Here is a 20,026-nt window from a genome sequence, read left to right on the forward strand (position 1 = left end):
GGCGGAAATTGAGCTGAGCAAGTTTTTTAAGATTATTTTTGTCTTCCTGTTTGTGAGGGAAATGGTTAAGTTTTGAAATAAATATTTCTCAATATTTTGTTGTATACTTAAGGTATTAAATAATCCTGACGTCTTTAATTTCTTTGTTTGATCGATACTTGAGTTGTGATGAATACTGGCAACGTGCTGTACCCCCGCTGCCTCCGGAAATCTTTCTCATATCGTCTCAAATTGCAAACCTAAAGGCCGTCACGTTCTAAACATACCAGTCGATTAGCATTACGATTAAGTGCTTACATCTGACAACCCAGTTATGTTGTCTAAAGGCTCGCTGCTGTATGGCGCTGTACTTTGCGGCATAGCCCTGATTCTTAGCCAAAAGAAAGCACAGAGCCATCCCCAGTGCTTGGATTTTAGAGCGCCCTTTAAAGTAGCAAAACAGCTCTCTTTCTGCCCGCAAAACTACTCAGAATATGGCTGTTGCACTGTAGACCGCGATCAAGGGATTTCGAACGTCTATAAGAGATTGGTGACCCGATTTTCACTGGATAGCAAGCCAAAATGCGCTAACCTGGTAAAAACAGTGCTTTGCCTCGAATGTCATCAATATGCAGCCCATATTTTTGAGGCAGAAGGTAATAAAAAGTTCGATTCGACGACTGCAGCCCCAGGATTATGCTCTAATTTTTGCAAGACTTTTTACCAAGAGTGTAATGACGTTGCGACATATTTAGTGTCAAACGGCAGATGGAAACTTCGATCTACGCCTGAAAGTTCTTCACCGTTAACCGAGAAATCTTTCTGCGACGGACTACAGCTGTCAGACGCAGACTACTGCTACCCGCATGTACAAAGAGTGGATCGTGAAATCCTTTCGAGAAAATACAACTTCGATTCCAACCGAAACTGTTTGTGTGTCGAGGAGGTGGCGCGTGGTTTACGAAATCCTCTGGCTGCGGTGCACGCAAATGACAAGTCTGGAAGACTTTTTATCGCCGAACAGCCAGGCCTAATACGCATCATATTAGCTGAGGGAAAATTACTGCAGCAGCCATTTTTAGACATCACTGACAGAGTGTTAACATCAGGTTCCTACGGCGATGAGCGTGGGTTTCTAAGCATTGTTTTCCATCCAGCGTTTAGGAATAACAACAGGTTCTTTGTGTATTACTCAACTCGAATGGGTAGAAAATCTGGGAGCAGGAAAAACTCCAAAGCTCCTTTTAGAGCGTTTGATCATAGAACGGTTTTGAGTGAATTTAGGGCTTCGGTTTACAATCGTAACAGAGCACTTCGAAGGTCAGAAAAAGTAATTATGGAAATCGAACAACCTGCTGACAATCACAACGGAGGGACGCTGTTTTTTGGATCCGATGGTCTACTTTATTTGACGATTGGAGATGGCGGGCTAGGTGGAGATCCCTTTGGAAAGATTGGCAATGGTTTAAACAGGTTTGTTTGATTGTGTGTGTGTGTGTGTGTGTGTGTTTTTTTTTTTTTTAAGCTAAACAGCGCAGGAATGCTGTTTTTTTTTTCTCTCTTAATGTTTGCGTTACACTCCTTTGACACGTCTCCCAAATCACGAGTAGACCACGCCCGAAACATAGTGCATCTGCACTCATACACTTTTTTAAGGCATGTAAAGACAAAAGTGTTGTCCGGAATTTGACCATGAGTAAATTAACTTACCTCGTGCCAGAGTTGTGGTGTAATCCTGAGGGCTTAGTAATCAAATAGATACACCAAGTCATCTACAAGCACAGGAGATCTGTGATCACACCGGTATAATTTCTGTTTGGAGTAGATTCAGCCTTATTCACGCATCCCTTTGTCCAATCGAGTCCTCGAGAACAGTTTAAGGCTGGTCTAGTTCTCAAACTCCAATTATCTAAATTGTGACACTTTCTCGCTCTCTCCATAGCCTTACATTTCCTTGTAAATTAACCTCAAACTGATAAGCCCCCTCTTAAGAATTTCGCCTCTGTTCTTTTCGTTCAGATGATGTCATTTCCTGGCAAATCAACAGGTTAAACTTTGTCGCATCATGAAAGACTTTCCAGTGAACCCAATTTCAAGCAGATGGAAAGGGATCTGGGGAAGGGTTAGATGACGAGGAAAGAGCAAGATTATAATAGCGCGGGAAAACATGTTCAAAAGAAAGGGGGAAGGGATGGAAGAGTGGGGGGCGGAGGGGGTGGGGAGTGGAAGAGATTTTCAAGGGTTCAATCCACGTCGTCGCATACCGCTTTTTAACATTTCTGTTCCTTATTGTCGATATTTTACCTTCGTTGACGAAGTCTTGATTCTGTCTTTCTTTCTTTAGATCGACTCTCTTGGGAAGTGTCATTCGAATTGATGTAGATGCACGGCGACAAAGCTACAAGATTCCCCCGGATAACCCGTTCATAGGTATCCGTGGGGTTCGCCCGGAGATTTACGCTTACGGAACTCGTAACATGTGGCGTTGCTCGGTGGACAGAGGAGATCGCAAGACGGGAGAAGGAAAAGGCAGAATATTCTGCGGGGATGTGGGTCAGAATAAATACGAGGAGATCGATATCATTACGAAAGGTGGAAATTTTGGATGGCGAGGTTTTGAGGGATTTGAATGCTACGACAAGAGCCTTTGCAGGTCTCCTTTAGTAAGTAAGTATTAAGACTGCGTCTTGCTTTGCGTTTTACAGTTATCATGGATCAGAAAACTTTGCGCAATATTGAGTGACAGGGAGAAGAGCTCTACTTCAGTTGGTAACATCTTTCTTTATTATATTTTCAGGTGGTAGTATTCCACCTATTTTCGCCTACAACCACTCTGTTGGCAAATCCATTGTGGGTGGCCATGTTTATCGAGGCTGCAAAAACCCGGATCTAAGTGGAAAGTATATATTTGGAGACACTGTAACCTCGTAAGTTGTCAAGGTGGAAAGATAGACATTAAAAATGTCTTAATCTTAATACTTGATTTAAACGATTTGGCGCTCGCGCTATTTCAGTTTCGGGCCGATGCCCACCAAAAACTATTATAAAATAATTCAAATAGTATGCGCGCTCTGATTGGCCATAAAACCATTTTACATGAGCGTATGTAAAGACGGTTTTCGTTCCTCTTTTATTAGTTATTTTTTATTAGTTATTAGTTTTGGACGACCAGTAGATTTACAATCAAACAATTAGACCATTTGTCCTCGATTCCTATGGTTGGTGGTCAATTCTGGCTTCGCCTTCATCAAATAACATACGATAGAAATCTCGCCATTAATGAGGAAAAATTGCATTACAACTCTCGCCCGCCGTAGCTATCAACCAACTGAATGCAAATTTAAAATCAAGTGTAATTTGAGAGCTCGTGTTTTCTCAAGTGTTTCAATGTTTGAAGAGCAAAATGTTTCGATGTGTTTTGGTTATTTTGATATTTTGTAAAATTCACATGTAGAGTAAAGTCGACGGCGACATTTTCCCGCCAAAATGACCGGCTTGCGTTAAATACGTGTAAATGTACTGTTTTAGAACTGTACTGCAAGTGTCAAAAGTCAGCAACAGTTTTCTTCTCCATCATTATGCTAGCATTGACCCTAGGCATGTAGCTAGACACGATTGAATTTTTGAAGAACAAGAATGTTTTCCATCCCAGCTTCTACCATTTCAGATATTACTCCTTGATGTAGTCCAGACATAAATTTATACGAGGACCTATACAAGACGCAACATACGGGTGGTTTTATTAACCTTATAAACTGGTGCCAATATTTACTTGGGTAATAAAAATGTTGGCATCAGTATCATTTATTTTTCGGGGCTCTTCTTTTACTTACAGCCGTCTTTTCGCGCTAACGGAGGACAAGACCACAAGGAAATGGAAAGATGAGGAGCTCTGCTTTGGGGATGACAAATATTGCACTGATAATCTCAGCGGAGAATTTGAGCGGTTTATCTTATCATTCGGGGAGGACGAACACGGTAAACGCATTTAAATTTTTCCGTATAATCAAGGTTTTATACCAATGGTAACATTGGTTGTTTGTTTTTGTTTTCAAATCCTTTAATCGACTCGAAATTTATAACAGCTCGAGTCGCGAGACAAGATGGATAGATAAAGTGATGTTTTTACCTTGAAATACATAGTACGGGACACTACCTCGTGGTTTTGGATTTGTTTTTCTAACAAACTGTATTTACAGCCGGGCAGCCAAATAGCTGATTTTCGCAAGGGAATTGTATCTGTCTGCCACAGTTTTAGGGCCTGCTAGGCGAGAGGAAAACTACTCTGTTTCCTATTTCTTTTTGTGAGTCTCACTCACCGTTTGCACTTACTGCAGCCGCTTGGGTGTACACAGCCTCAAGATATGTGAACACAAACCTGGGTTGATATCGTTGTATTTTGTTTTTTACGGGGCTTTTTACATTCAAAGGCATGTATTCTTCATTCTTCTAGTCAAATCAGTTGTCCAACCATTTTTCAGGGTTAACCTGCGGTCAACTGGCATCACATCACTATTACTAATATGTAGAACAACACGGTGACAGAGGTGACTGAACCTTTTTTCTTTTAAGGGACTGAACCTGAGAGACTGTAATGCAATTTTTTTTTCCATCAGGTGAACTTTACTTTCTTTCGACAAGCCGTCCTAGCAGCACAAATAGGGAAGGCAAAGTTTATCGTATAGTTGATCCCGGAAGGTAGGTCTTAAAGCAGGTCACAGTGTGACAAAGCATTGTGCCATGTCATTTTTTGTTCTTTTGACGTTAAATTTATTTTTCACAACTTTTTTGTTTTGATGTTTCAATCTGCTGTTTCATAATTAATGCATCTTGGCGTTTTCTTCCACCTCGTTAGCATACGCGTAAACGACGAGAGCAAGGAAGGAACCGCGTGTTTTCATTCGTGCACGTCTTTGCAACCCATACACACTCTAGCGTACTCAGCTGTTTTTAAGCAGATTTTCTTGTAAAAAGAGTATGAAAAATCGAACGGAACAATTCCTGACGGCTGTACGTTACTCGTAGCGTTGTTAGTACCAGCAAGTCGCAAAGGCGCACATGTTCCTTAATTTTAAGCACCTCAGCGGGTCGGATGTGATTGGATAATTAAGTGCTCGTAACTGGTCCAGCTTCGTACACAACGGACCACGGTCCGGATCGCGCCCAAGACCTCGAGCGTAGTTTTTTTCCCATACGGACCTCCTGCCCGGTAAATAACATATATCTACATTGTAGGAGAGGTGATCCTGCAGAGTGCTCCAACAGTCGTCCCGCCACATCCAGCTGTAAGGATCATCGTCGCAGCAAGTACTTCTGTGAATATTACAAATCTCGTAACAAGTGTAATATATACAAACCATACTTCAAGAAAAAGTGCAAGAAAACTTGCGGTTTTTGCTAACATCGCACGCAGATATTTTTAAAGTGCCTACCCGCACTCCTCCATCTGTTTAAAATATTGAAATGGAGGATTTATCCTTGACAAGAGGTTAGATGGTGGTTTTAAAATTTCTTCAAATAATAAGCGATAAGTTGTTAATCGCAGGTTGATTGCAATAAAATTCAGATTTGCTTCGTATCCAGGTAATTTATTTGATGTTGACCCCCCACCCCTCCCGTACCCCGCCAATCTTTCTTAGAATTTTTCAGTAACTGGAGGTAAATTGCTGATCGAATTTCTCACCAATCAATGATGTCATCGGCAAACCACTTAAACACGTATCACCGGCTTGCGTTACGCAAGGCCTCATAGTTTCCCGTTAGCAACAAAAAATTTTGTGCCGAAATAATGAAATCCTGCTCGTTTAGTAACATTATCATCATCCTTAGTAAGTTACTGGTGCCCGGTCATCGCTAGAATCATTATTATTATTATTATTTTTATTATTATTATTATTATTATTATTATTATTATTATTACTGTTGTTACTATTATTTCAGATCAGAAATCTTATAAAATTGTTAACCATTTGCATCAACTTCTGTTTTTTTGTTTGCTTTTTCGTTTTGGAATATACAATTAAATATTTGACTGTGAATATATAAAAATCATACATGTGAACTGCGGTTTAAGAAATAAGTGGTGTTCATTACCGCAAAGATCGCTTTTATATTCATTTTTTAAACCGCACTTCACATATATATAACTTCTATTTATTCACAGTCGTTGAATCATCAATTCACGTGTTTACCAATTGGCATAAGCTCCCAGTTGTTGGCTCAGTTGGTAGAGCGCTGCACCGGTTGTGCAGAGGTCATGGGTTCAAATCCCATACAGGCTTAAATTTTTTTCAGGCCTTATTTTTACTGCTGTTAAAGCACTGTTCATTACCTACTGTGAAGACTGCGCCAGAGGCGCGGGTGCTCCTGGGATAGATGATTCTCAATATGTCGGAGGAGAACGTAATGGGCGAGTTGTCCCACGAGACTTCTGCTCGTGATCATGTCGATTACGGTGAACCACCACAACTCAGAAAAAATCTTCCAAAATTAAGCGAGCTCAACGAAGCCTCTATACCATGGGAAAGTGTCAAACTTCCCACAGATGTTCTGCTTGCTACGGTAAAAGATTGGGAGTTTTTAAGTTGTTACTATTTTCTCAGAAACCCACATGAAAGTCACTGTCGGGGACTCGGGTTTGTGCACTTTGGAGACATGGGTGATGCTAAACATAAATTGAATGTTTGCTTGTTGAGGTGCTTTGAAGGTGCAACCGGTCCTGGTGCAGCCCTAAGTAAGGTGAGCACTGCCATCAGATTATTACAACCAAAAGCTGTTTTTTGCGTCGGGTTTTGTGGCGGTCTCTCCTACGAAAAAGTCAAGTTAGGAGATGTCGTGATCTCAAAGAAGATAATCACATATGCTCATAAAAAAGTCATGAACGACCGAGAGCAACCTCGTGGTTATGTGGCTCCTGTTAGCAGTGATATGGCTGACCTCATCAGACACGCTGCCAACGGATGGAAGCCTCCAATCTTGCAGCCGGAAGTAAATCGGGAGCCGGTTGTGCACTGCGATGCTGTAATTTTGAGCGGCCCAGAGCTTGTGAATTGTGGGTGGCGACGGGAGGAACTCCTTGATAAACATTCTGAAGCGATCGCAATCGAGATGGAGGGTGAAGGTAAGAATCAAGTGTAAATGTCTGCTGAGTAAAATTAGTTAAAAAAATTGTTTTGACCATGAGTAGCTCGTTAGAGGTGCTAATGTAAGTAAGGAATATATTATCTTAACTTGAATGTATGAGTATTAATGGGAATTAAGAAGGAAAAATTTAAAATGAGATGAACAAAATTTGGCAAAAGCTCACTATGCTTATTCATGGATCCATATGCTATAGGTAGAGCAACAACATCTACCCAATCTTATCAACTATCAATTTGCAGTGGAAATCTGGGGCTGACAATGAATCTCATGTGTTAACTAACAAACAAATGATTGCTATGATTAAACCAAAACTCAATTTGAAATTGCTTTTCATATGCTTCTGCAGTTTTCTCTGTCAGGATAAATTTAACCAGACTCAGTGTAGTTGGTTTTCTAGTTGGTTTTAGGTTGCATAAGGTTCAGTACTAAGCAAAGTAGAGAAAATCTACTTCTCTTTGCATTAATTAATAACCAGTTAACCCTTTGACTCCCATAAGTGACCAAGACAGAATTTCTCCTTATAATATCAAGACAATACTAAGGTGACAAGGTTCAAGAATAAAGAAAAATATCAGTTAGGGGATTATTTCTTGATCCAATACCAAATTCTCCGACTCATTATCCTATGGCTACCATTATGGAGAATTACTAGTGAGATCTTGGGAGTGAAGGGATTAGCACTAATTATTCTCCAGTGCATTTAAAGTGGTCAGTGCACTGGGCTCCGAGTCGGACAACCCAGGTTCTAGTCCTTGGGCTTGGCTAAATCTATATATTATGAAACTGATCATGTTCAATCTGAAACAAACATAACTATCATTTTTACAAGAAAAGGTTTTCACTTGAGCTGACTCGGAAAGAAATAACTGGGCTTACCAGTAATCAAAACTATAACAAAATTCTTGCACACAATTGGTTATCACCAACCTGATTTGAGCACTGATAGGTCATGCTTGTAATTGGACAGTGTAATAGAACAGTTGAAGGGACAGTTAACATGTCATGCCTGTGTAAGTGGACAGAATGCACTATATGAGCTTGATGTTGTCTCACATTTCACCAAGTTAACTATTTTTTTTTTTTTTAATTTGATTAACAAATCACAGTATCATTTGTGATTATCAACTGGGACTCCCACTTTGCAGTCGTCTGATTTTGTTAATCACTTGTATGATTACAGACCGAATTGGACTCCACTCAGTCCTACCTATTACCATTATTAATTTTGACCTTGTTTGAATGAAAAATTCTTGTTTTGGGGTTCAGGTATTTTTGCTGCTGCTTATGATCTTAAGATGGAGTGGGTTGTTGTGAAAGGTGTATCAGATTATGCCGATGGCAACAAGTCAAAAACTGAAGCATGGCAACCATTTGCAAGTGTCATGGCAGCATCAGTAGTGGAAAACATGTTGAAATTTCCTGGTGTACTCAAAGATTGGCAGCATTACAAGGGGATGAATCATTCACAGTCAGGTACACATAAGAGCTTGTTTTGAAATAAAGGAAAAGAACCTGGTAATCAATAATATTATACTGGTTTAGTGGTTGAAAAACACTGATAGTTGGTAATTAACACAATGTGGCTTATTAGAACAATTTATATACTACATTGTAAATTACACTGGGAAAGATGGATCAATAATATCAGTAACTGAGCAACTAAATACCTATCCTTATACCCTAACGCAACATCACTCAACTGATAACAAGTTAGCATTAATGTTGGGTTTGGGAAGGGGTAGGCTGTACAGTTACTTTGATACTGAGATTTATCCAAAACAGGCAGGTACACTGGTCTTTGAAAATCATATCATGATACTGTTGGGCTTGAAGATTCATTTGAGTCACATACTTTCTGTATACTGATAAAGAGTTGAAGGTTAGGGAGTGTAGAAAAATAATAGGGAAATACTCTATTTAGTTGGAATTGGTGACACAGAGGATATTAATTATAGATAAGGTTTATTTCCATTTAATGTGTTGCATTCATGAGAAATATAAAGTCTCACTGCCAATATCATTTTCTAATAAAGCTAGGATCAAAAAAAGGAAGGAAAACGGTAACAAAAACATCAAGCTAACATTGATAAAACATAAATGCTCATGAAACATCAAATGCTCACTAAAACATAAATGCTCTCTAACCCAAACTCTGATCCTAACCCTGACCCTAACCCTGACCCTAACCCCTCAAAGAAGCCCCTTCCACAAATGAGTATACCTCTCCATTTAATTTCAAAATGATATACAAGCTGTTACAAACTAGGAACTGACATGATTTGTATGCAAAAGAGAACATATTCAGTAAGTGGCAGCTGATACTAAATGAATCAATCATTTAACCCTGGGTAAGACACTAAAAATTTAGGTTTAATTAGTGATCTCTTTCTGGTGCAGGAGGAAAATGGGACACACCTACTGTATTGATGGCGTTTGTGGTACTGCTTATTGCTATTGGAATCATGTACTTCTCTTTTATTGGTCGATTGATGGAGTCTGTGGTACTGCTTATTGCTCTTGGACTCATGTGCTTCATCTGTCTTTTTTTATTACCTAACAGACATCAAGGTAAAGTTTAATTGGATATATTTGGTATGCTATAATTGATTTGTAAAGTGAAGCCTAAAGGACGTGATACCAAACTAGGAACTGACATATAACATAAAATGTTCACTAAAACATAAATGCTCTCTGACCCTAACCCTGACCCTAACCCCTTAAAGAAGCCCCTTCCACAAATGAGTATACCTCTCCATTTAATTTCAAAATGATTTACAAGCTGTTACAAACTAGGAACTGACATGATTTGTATGCAAAAGAGAACATATTCAGTAAGTGGCAGCTGATACTAAATGAATCAATCATTTAACCCTGGGTAAGACACTAATAATTTAGGTTTAATCAGTGATCTCTTTCTGGTGCAAGAGGAAAATGGGACACACCTACTGTTCTATGGATGGTGTTTGTGGTACTGCTTATTATGAATGCATTCATGGGCTTCTCTTTTTTTATTGGTCTATTGACGGGGCTTGTGGTGGTACTGCTCATTATTTTGGAAAACATAAAATTCTATCATTCTCCATTGCCTCCAGAAGAGCATGTGGGTGCAAAAGGGTTTGACACACATCAAGGTAAAGTTTACTTGGATATATTTGGCATGCTATAATTGTTTTGTAAAGTGAAGCCTAAAGGACATGATATCAAGTGATGATGGGTGAGTCTATTCTCATAGCTGGGTTTATTGGCAGAGGCTCAAGGAGTCCAACTTAAATGTTCCCTTAGGCTCCAGTGAGGATTAAAGAGGATGTTGCATTGTTTGAATACAAAGGGAGAGGGGGTGGGGGCAGCTTACACCATCACATAATTTTAAGGATTTATTAGTGATGATTGATTTCCCTACCATAGAGTAGTTTTGGAAAGAAAGAATTCAAACAATGACATAGTGGGGTGATTTACAGTTAGGACACCTAGCCAGCCAAAACTTTTGCAATTCAAGTTCATATAAAAATGAATAAAGAAACTGTGGTGCTGTGTTGGTGGGATAGTGTAGCAGGTAATTTAGTATTGACAACTGAGTTGAAAATGTAAATTAGCCACCATAAAGGGTAAAAAAGCCTATGTTTTTAGTGTTAGCCCTTCGTCAATCACTCTGACAAGGGGCTAATGCTTGAAAAGTCAGCTTTTTTACCCTTTACAGTGACTAATTTACGTTTTCAACTCAGTTGTTAACATTAAATTACCCACATAAAAATGAGTTGGTTCCTAATGAAAGCACCAGCCCCTCTCACCTACCTTTGGCTCATGTGGGGCAGATTGTATAGGAGGGTCATAGGTATCCATATGGGCCCTCTCCTTTCTAATCAGTCAATGATATGGAAACAAACCTACCATTAAACAAGGTAATTAAGTATCATCAACTGACTTGATAACATAACCTGGCCACAGTAAGGAGTTAAAAAGCTGATGTTTCGAGCATTGGCCTTTTGGCAGAGCCTTTCAATCCCATCACTCTGATGAAGGGCTAACGCTCGAAGGGTCAGCTTTTAAACTCTCCAAAGTGGCCAATTTACATTATCGACTCAGTTGACAATACAAAATTACCTGTTATACTCTCCAACCGGTGCAGTACCACAGTTTCTTTGGAAACTTACCCCCTTCATTCTATAGTTAAACAGGTATTAAAAAATAATGTTTGTCCCTTTTAGGTTCTGGACCACAACATGAGGATCCAAAGGCTACTTTATTTCACTCCATCCCTGGAGGACAATCAGGCCAGGTTTGTAGCGAGTATGAAAATATTGCTTTTGTCAAACAGATTTACATAAAGTTAGATTGCATTGTTAGAATGCTGAAGAGACTTAGAGCCAAATGTGCAATTAGTTGAGTTGCAACTTTCAATTGACCCAAATAGTTAAAAGTACCCAACAAATTTTTTTCAAGTAATTTGGTGTTAACAACTGAGTTGAAAGTGTAAATTAGCCACCATAAAGAGTGAAAGGGTGGCTTTTTTACCCTTTACGGTGGCTAAATGACATTTTCAACTCAGTTGTTAACACTAAATTACCTGCTATACTCTCCTACCAACGCAGCACCACAGTTTCCTTAGAAACTTACCCCCTTTATAAATTTTTTTCAACCCAACTGACCAGTAACTATTTATTACATGTTGTAATCTCCTTGATCTCATCTTGCATATTATCCCAAGATATTACTGTGCCTTTTGCAAATGAGTGTCCTGTATATGCCTTTAATGTTTTTTTTCAAGCTCTGATCACATGCAAATATGCTAGTCCAATCTTTCAGATGATCAATTGTGGTGTATTGGCTACATCTTAAGCCTTGACTTTTTATTAAACCTTTAACTCCCAATATCTGATCATTAATTCTCCCCTCTAGCTGCTACACATTTCCATGTTAATAAATTAGGAGAATTTTGTGTTAGATCAAGACTACCAACTTCTACCTGATAAGTTTGAGTATTCTCATTACATGTGGGCTGGATAATGTGTGGATGTTATGGGGAGAAGTTACATGTTAATCACTTATGGGAGTTTAAGGGTTAATTTAGACAGGATTTGAATATTTTATCATTGTAATTCAACCTGCACTATTCATCTCAAACCTAGGAGGTTTGTTTAAACAGGAGTCCATTTTATAATTACTTAGCATTAAATCTCAGAAAATTAACTTTTAAAATTCATTTATGCCTATTATTTCTTCAAATAATGTAAAAAAATTAACAAGAACAAATTTACTATCAGCAGGTAGACAGTTACCTTTATTAATTGGAGTGATAAAAGTGATAATGCTGCTGATATGTGACACAATGTGCTGAAGTGTCTTTTTTGAAAAAAAGTTTTAAAGGGTGTGTCTGTTCTTACATTTTGCAGGTGAATTACAAGGATGGTACAATAAGCTTCATGGCAAAAGGTCTAGTTCACTCCCTGTTTGAACCGTTCGTTTACGCTGCTACAGCTTACGGAATAAAAGGTAAAGTTAAGCACTATAAGCAAAGTGAAGATGCTGTTAAAGATGCTGTGTTAGAGGTCATAAAGAAACTTAGAGAACAGGGAATAATTAAAGACTGATTTGCCTTTTTGGTTTCCACCACACAGTACAATTTGTATGTAAAAAATAGCTTGTAATAGTAGACTAAGATACTTGGTTACTGTTGCAACTTTAAAGTGTTTGATCAGCACTGAAGATTTCTCAAATGATATGCTGCAATTTGCTACGGGGAAATTTAGTGATTTTTCTGTGTGTTTGTTTGGATCATATCTATACGCATAAACTTTTCAAGTTAACCATTTTCGATGTTGAATATATTATTGTTGCCTCGACAATAATGACAATGACATAGTGGGGTGATTTACAGTTAGGACACCTAGCCAGCCAAAACTTTTGCAATTCAAGTTCATATAAAAATGAATAAAGAAACTGTGGTGCTGTGTTGGTGGGATAGTGTAGCAGGTAATTTAGTATTGACAACTGAGTTGAAAATGTAAATTAGCCACCATAAAGGGTAAAAAAGCCTATGTTTTTAGTGTTAGCCCTTCGTCAATCACTCTGACAAGGGGCTAATGCTTGAAAAGTCAGCTTTTTTACCCTTTACAGTGACTAATTTACGTTTTCAACTCAGTTGTTAACATTAAATTACCCACATAAAAATGAGTTGGTTCCTAATGAAAGCACCAGCCCCTCTCACCTACCTTTGGCTCATGTGGGGCAGATTGTATAGGAGGGTCATAGGTATCCATATGGGCCCTCTCCTTTCTAATCAGTCAATGATATGGAAACAAACCTACCATTAAACAAGGTAATTAAGTATCATCAACTGACTTGATAACATAACCTGGCCACAGTAAGGAGTTAAAAAGCTGATGTTTCGAGCATTGGCCTTTTGGCAGAGCCTTTCAATCCCATCACTCTGATGAAGGGCTAACGCTCGAAGGGTCAGCTTTTAAACTCTCCAAAGTGGCCAATTTACATTATCGACTCAGTTGACAATACAAAATTACCTGTTATACTCTCCAACCGGTGCAGTACCACAGTTTCTTTGGAAACTTACCCCCTTCATTCTAAAGTTAAACAGGTATTAAAAAATAATGTTTGTCCCTTTTAGGTTCTGGACCACAACATGAGGATCCAAAGGCTACTTTATTTCAGTCAATCACTGGAGGACAATCAGGCCAGGTTTGTAGCGAGTATGAAAATATTGCTTTTGTCAAACAGATTTACATAAAGTTAGGTTGCATTGTTAGAATGCTGAAGAGACTTAGAGCCAAATGTGCAATTAGTTGAGTTGCAACTTTCAATTGACCCAATTAGTTAAAAGTACCCAACAAATTTTTTTCAAGTAATTTGGTGTTAACAACTGAGTTGAAAATGTAAATTAGCCACCATAAAGGGTGAAAGGGTGGCTTTTTTACCCTTTACGGTGGCTAAATGACATTTTCAACTCAGTTGTTAACACTAAATTACCTGCTATACTCTCCTACCAACGCAGCACCACAGTTTCCTTAGAAACTTACCCCCTTTATAAATTTTTTTCAACCCAACTGACCAGTAACTATTTATTACATGTTGTAATCTCCTTGATCTCATCTTGCATATTATCCCAAGATATTACTGTGCCTTTTGCAAATGAGTGTCCTGTATATGCCTTTAATGTTTTTTTTCAAGCTCTGATCACATGCAAATATGCTAGTCCAATCTTTCAGATGATCAATTGTGGTGTATTGGCTACATCTTAAGCCTTGACTTTTTATTAAACCTTTAACTCCCAATATCTGATCATTAATTCTCCCCTCTAGCTGCTACACATTTCCATGTTAATAAATTAGGAGAATTTTGTGTTAGATCAAGACTACCAACTTCTACCTGATAAGTTTGAGTATTCTCATTACATGTGGGCTGGATAATGTGTGGATGTTATGGGGAGAAGTTACATGTTAATCACTTATGGGAGTTTAAGGGTTAATTTAGACAGGATTTGAATATTTTATCATTGTAATTCAACCTGCACTGTTCATCTCAAACCTAGGAGGTTTGTTTAAACAAGAGTCCATTTTATAATTACTTAGCATTAAATCTCAGAAAATTAACTTTTAAAATTCATTTGCCTATTATTTCTTGTAATAATATCAAAAAAGATTAACGAGAGCACATTTACTCTCGTCAGGTAGACATTTACTTTTATTATAACAAGGTAATACTTCAGCTGATATGTAACACAATGTGCTGAAGGGTTTTTTTTTTTTTTTAAAGTTTTAAAGGGTGTGTCTGTTCTTACACTTTGCAGGTGAATTACAAGGATCGTACCATAATCTACGGGGCAAAAGGTCGAGTTCACTCACTGAATGAACTTTGGGTTTACGATGGTACAGCTTGGGACATTGAAAGTGGAATAACAGCTAAAGTTAAGCACTATAAGCAAAGTGAAGATGCTGTTAAAGATGCAGTGTCAGAGGTTATGAAGAAACTTAGAGAACAGGAAATAATTAAAGACTAAGTTTCCTTTTTGGTTTCCACCACATAGTACAATTTGTATGTACAAAGTAGCTTGTAACAGTAGACTAAGATGCCTGGTTACTGTCGCAACTTTAAAGTGTTTGATCAGCACTGAAGATTTCTCAAACGATATGCTGCAATTTGTTACGGGGAAATTTAGTGATTTTTCCGTGTGTTTATTTGGATCATATCTACGCATAAACTTTTCAAGTTAACCATTTTCGCAAATTGCAAAAATATAGAAAAGCCACAGTAGTTTTTGAATTACCAACTATTACATTTTGCTTGTTACTTTGTCTTTCATGATCTCTGTACGTCGGTACTTTGATGACCATTACTGTTGAAATTGCATGTAAGTAGAAGTGTCAATGCTCTCTCTGGAAATACAAATTTAAGTGTTGATGATCTTTCTGGAAAATTGGTCCTCATTGAAGTTGGCAGTTGAGTGTGCGCTCGTAAGTTCGGTTTCCTTCCATAGGTTAATTTCTCACGTTGCCGCTTTTCTGAACTTAACATCAATATCGCATATAGATAAGCAGAAATTATCACTACTTCTCACTTTTATTTCCTAAGCTGCTCTTCCGCAGTTAGGATAGGTGTTTTTCTAATATCAAAGCTGTGAAATTTGACTGAAGTTTGCTCTTTTTAATGACGTAGAGTCTATTGTATCCGTTCCTTAGTTTTGAAATTCTTCCCGAACAGATGGAATATTTAACTAGAATCGCTTAACTACAGAGAAACATTTTCCGCTTTTTTTGTTATACTATTCAAATACGCTTTAGCTTGTCGACATGAACTGAAATAAAGTTACTGTGGAACCAACTGCTTAACGTCTGAGGCAAACTCGCTTGAAGCAGGTCTCCGTGTACCACGAACCGTAACGAGTTTCCGTTCCCACTCCAAGTGGTCTCTACTCAGCTATTTTCCGCCGTTATTGTTGCGTTCCCCGCAGAAGTGCAGTTAGTGCGAAAAACCTAGCCTCACAAAGTTTTGTAAACTTCACGACTCAATCCAATTTGCAAACCAGTTTTCCTGGCCTTCGTAGCCGGCACTTTGATGTGCGCTTTGAAACGGAGAACTATAAGACAAGATATCACAAGTTCTTTTCGAAAAATCTTAGTATTCTCTCGTGTCCTCGCAGGCCTCTGCACTGTAAACTCTGAAATGAGCCCACTTCTGTCTCACCACTCCCCAATAAGTCGCCACGTGAGACTCAACAAATAAAACATTTTTATTTTGCCCTTTGCTTCTATATCCATATTAGTTTCCGTTCTAATTACTTTAAGAGGAAATAAATACACTATAAGCAATATTTTCGAAATGTGCGCGACAAACCATAAAAATATGAGGACTCGCATTTTAACTATGAATGAGTTTTCGACCATTCCAAGTCTCTGATGCCCCTGGTCCCCTAGAGAGAGGGGGTGAGGATACCATATTGGAGCGCTAGCGTTAAAAGAAGTTGCGCTCTCAGGACACGGTTTATTATTAAAAAAGTCTACGATCATTTTTTTTTTTTTGCGCAAATAACTTCATGGTTGCATTGCTGGTCAAAAATTTCCTTAATACATTGACCAGGTGAAGTATGGAATCTGCAAAGGAGAATATCGAACAGGTTGGGTAGACTTGTACTTATCAGTCCGGGATAGTTACCAAATTTGATAACCGAGATCAAAACAAACCAGTAACCAATCCTGCTCAGATTCACGTTCACTTGACACGTTACTGAGGCAACAATAAAATATTCAACATCGCGTCCGAAGGCCGAATCACATTGAATGTACCAAACCGATTGTTTTCGACTAGAACTTGTGATTGTAGCTCAAATTGCTTTTAAGTCTAAAGTAAGTAAACACCACAGTATAGGGTAAAAAAGGATGGAGAAGATTCACGAAGAAAAGTTGGACAGGAGGGCTTATAGAGGTGTAGGAGGGGAATTAAAAATTTCAGCTTCGCGTCGTGGTTTCCTACGCTTATCTCGTGTTCTCCCAACCTCTCAAGTGTTTACATCAGGCTATGTAAACACGGAAACCATTTTACATTTCTTCAGTATAAATTTACATTCTATCACAAATGTTGCAACCTGATTGGCTTTGTCACCCGCCACATAATCCGTGATAAATAGTGAGTCAATTGATTAGCCCATTAAGCAGCGTGGGGCTGTAAACAAAACAAAATTAAAACATGAGCCTTTGTTGTTGCTAAGTTTTGGACGACCAGTAGATTTACAATCAAACAATTAGACCATTTGTCCTCGATTCCTATGGTTGGTGGTCAATTCTGGCTTCGCCTTCATCAAATAACATACGATAGAAATCTCGCCATTAATGAGGAAAAATTGCATTACAACTCTCGCCCGTCGTAGCTATCAACCAACTGAATGCAAATTTAAAATCAAGTTTAATTTGAGAGCTCGTGTTTTCTCAAGTGTTTCAATGTTTGAAGAGCAAAATGTTTCGATGTGTTTTGGTTATTTTGATATTTTGTAAAATTCACACGTAGAGTAAAGTCGACGGCGACATTTTCCCGCCAAAATGACCGGCTTGCGCTAAATACGTGTAAATGTACTGTTTTAGAATTGTACTTTTCCAAGCGTCAAAAGTCAGCAACAGTTTTCTTCTCCATCATTATGCTAGCATTGACCCTAAGCATGTAGCTAGACACGATTGAATTTTTGAAGAACAAGAATGTTTTCCATCCCAGCTTCTATCATTTCAGATATTGCTCCTTGATGTAGTCCAGACATATAAATTTATACGAGGACCTATACAAGACGCAACATACGGGTGGTTTTATTAACCTTATAAACTGGTGCCAATTTTTACTTGGGTAATAAAAATGTTCACATCAGTATCATTTATTTTTCGGGGCTCTTCTTTTACTTACAGCCGTCTTTTCGCGCTGACGGAGGACAAGACCACAGGGAAATGGAAAGATGAGGAGCTCTGCTTTGGGGATGACAAATATTGCACTGATAATCTCAGCGGAGAATTTGAGCGGTTTATCTTATCATTCGGGGAGGACGAGCACGGAAAACGCATTTACATTTTTCCGTATAATCAAGGTTTTATACCAATGGTAACATTGGTTGTTTGTTTTTGTTTTCAAATCCTTTAATCGACTCGAAATGTATAACAGCTCGAGTCGCGAGACAAGATGGATAGATGAAGTGATGTTTTTACCTTGAAATACATAGTACGGGACACTACCTCGTGGTTTTGGATTTGTTTTTCTAATAAACTGTATTTACAGCCGGGCAGCCAAATAGCTGATTTTCGCAAGGGAATTGTATCTGTCTGCCACAGTTTTAGGGCCTGCTAGGCGAGAGGAAAACTACTCTGTTTCCTATTTCTTTTTGTGAGTCTCACTCACCGTTTGCACTTACTGCAGCCGCTTGGGTGTACACAGCCTCAAGATATGTGAACACAAACCTGGGTTGATATCGTTGTATTTTGTTTTTTACGGGGCTGTTTACATTCAAAGGCATGTATTCTTCATTCTTCTAGTCAAATCAGTGTCCAACCATTTTTCGGGGTTAACCTGCGGTCGACTGGCATCACATCATTATTACTAATACGTAGAACAACACGGTGACAGAGGTGACTGAACCTTTTTTCTTTTAAGGGACTGAACCTGAGAGACTGTAATGCATTTTTTTTCCATAAGGTGAGCTTTACTTTCTTTCGACAAGCCGTCCTAGCAGCACAAATAGGGAAGGCAAAGTTTATCGTATAGTTGATCCCGGAAGGTAGGTCTTAAAGAAGGTCACAGTGTTACAAAGTATTGTGCCACGTCATATTTTGTTCTCTTGACGTTATATTTACTTTTCATAACTTTTTTGGTTTGATGTTTCAATCTGCCGTTTCATAATTAATGCATCTTGGCGTTTTCTTCCACCTCGTTAGCATACGCGTAAACGACGAGAGCAAGGAAGGAACCGCGTGTTTTCATTCGTGCACGTCTTTGCAACTCATACACACTCTAGCTTACTCAGCTGTTTTTAAGCAGATTTTCCTGTTAAAAGAGTATGAAAAATCGAACGGAACAATTCCTGACGGCTGTACGTTACTCGTAGCGTTGTTAGTACCAGCAAGTCGCAAAGGCGCAAATGTTCCTTAATTTTAAGCACCTCAGCGGGCCGGATGTGATTGGATAATTAAGTGCTCGTAACTGGTCCAGCTTCGTACACAACGGACCACGGTCCGGATCGCGCCCCAAAAAAAAAAAAAAGCGAACCAGTAAACAAAAAATATATATCTACCGGTTTACATCGGTCCGTATAGGAAAAAAACTGCGCCCTTAGTCGTGGTTACACCCTCGGGCTGTACCCAAGACCTCGGGCATAGTTTTTTTCCCATACGGACCTCCTGCCCGGTAAATAACATATATCTACATTGTAGGAGAGGTGATCCTGCAGAGTGCTCCAACAGTCGTCCCTCCACATCCAGCTGTAAGGATCATCGTCGCAGCAAGTATTTCTGTGAATATTACAAATCTCGTAACAAGTGTAATATATACAAACCATACTTCAAGAAAAAGTGCAAGAAAACTTGCGGTTTTTGCTAACATCGTACGCAGATATTTTTAAAGCGCCTACCCGCACTCCTTCATCTGTTTAAAATATTGAAATGGAGGATTTATCCTTGACAAGAGGTTAGATGGTGGTTTTAAAATTTCTTCAAATAATAAGCGATAAGTTGTTAATCGCAGGTTGATTGCAATAAAATTCAGATTTGCTTCGTATCCAGGTAATTTATTTGATGTTGACCCCCCACCCCTCCCGTACCCCGCCAATCTTTCTTAGAATTTTTTAGTAACTGGAGGTAAGTTGCTGATCGAATTTCTCACCAATCAATGATGTCAGCGGCAAACCCCTTAAATACGTATCACCGGC

General features: G+C 38.7%; 2 protein-coding genes across 11 annotated transcripts; both read left to right on the forward strand.

The window, feature by feature from the left end:
* The first annotated feature begins 172 nt into the window (after window positions 1–172).
* On the forward strand, window positions 173–19,875 carry LOC113682892 (HHIP-like protein 2). Of its 5 annotated transcripts, none has more exons than XM_027200067.2 (6): window positions 173–1,452; window positions 2,324–2,646; window positions 2,777–2,906; window positions 3,815–3,957; window positions 4,596–4,677; window positions 5,215–5,557. In XM_027200067.2, exons 1-6 carry the CDS (start codon window positions 314–316, stop codon window positions 5,378–5,380), a joined length of 1,983 nt encoding a protein of 660 aa, XP_027055868.2. In that variant the 5' UTR covers window positions 173–313; the 3' UTR covers window positions 5,381–5,557. The 5 variants fall into 5 exon arrangements, 3 of the variants coding, with proteins under 3 accessions (XP_027055868.2, XP_089069358.1, XP_089069359.1); XR_016188688.1 differs by lacking the exons at window positions 4,596–4,677; window positions 5,215–5,557 and adding exons at window positions 18,799–18,880; window positions 19,533–19,875 and having other exon boundaries at window positions 224–1,452; window positions 2,777–2,919; XR_016188687.1 differs by having other exon boundaries at window positions 224–1,452; window positions 2,777–2,919.
* Window positions 6,204–15,954, forward strand: LOC149041961 (uncharacterized). 6 transcript variants are annotated; one of them, XM_089213237.1, is made up of 8 exons: window positions 6,213–7,099; window positions 8,389–8,595; window positions 9,520–9,690; window positions 10,215–10,253; window positions 11,328–11,398; window positions 12,513–12,612; window positions 13,745–13,815; window positions 14,924–15,954. In XM_089213237.1, the coding sequence occupies exons 1-8, from the start codon at window positions 6,355–6,357 to the stop codon at window positions 15,131–15,133; spliced, it is 1,614 nt and encodes a 537-aa protein (XP_089069363.1). In that variant the 5' UTR covers window positions 6,213–6,354; the 3' UTR covers window positions 15,134–15,954. The 6 variants fall into 6 exon arrangements, with proteins under 6 accessions (XP_089069364.1, XP_089069363.1, XP_089069367.1 ...); XM_089213238.1 differs by lacking the exon at window positions 10,215–10,253 and having other exon boundaries at window positions 6,204–7,099; XM_089213241.1 differs by lacking the exons at window positions 12,513–12,612; window positions 13,745–13,815.
* Window positions 19,876–20,026: the final 151 nt, after the last annotated feature.

This window comes from Pocillopora damicornis, chromosome 7 (genome assembly GCF_964200805.1).
Source record: "Pocillopora damicornis chromosome 7, jaPocDami1.2, whole genome shotgun sequence".
Classification (NCBI taxonomy): domain Eukaryota; kingdom Metazoa; phylum Cnidaria; class Anthozoa; order Scleractinia; family Pocilloporidae; genus Pocillopora; species Pocillopora damicornis.

Coding starts and splice junctions, on each gene's coding strand:
- LOC113682892 (XM_027200067.2), top strand. CDS start 314: ATGTTGTCTAAAGGCTCGCTGCTGTATGGCGCTGTACTTTGCGGCATA. Junction 2,647..2,776: donor TTGCAGGTCTCCTTTAGTAA/GTAAGTATTAAG, acceptor TTATATTTTCAG/GTGGTAGTATTCCACCTATT. Junction 3,958..4,595: donor ATTCGGGGAGGACGAACACG/GTAAACGCATTT, acceptor TTTTTCCATCAG/GTGAACTTTACTTTCTTTCG.
- LOC149041961 (XM_089213237.1), top strand. CDS start 6,355: ATGATTCTCAATATGTCGGAGGAGAACGTAATGGGCGAGTTGTCCCAC. Junction 7,100..8,388: donor AATCGAGATGGAGGGTGAAG/GTAAGAATCAAG, acceptor TTTGGGGTTCAG/GTATTTTTGCTGCTGCTTAT. Junction 13,816..14,923: donor CTGGAGGACAATCAGGCCAG/GTTTGTAGCGAG, acceptor TACACTTTGCAG/GTGAATTACAAGGATCGTAC.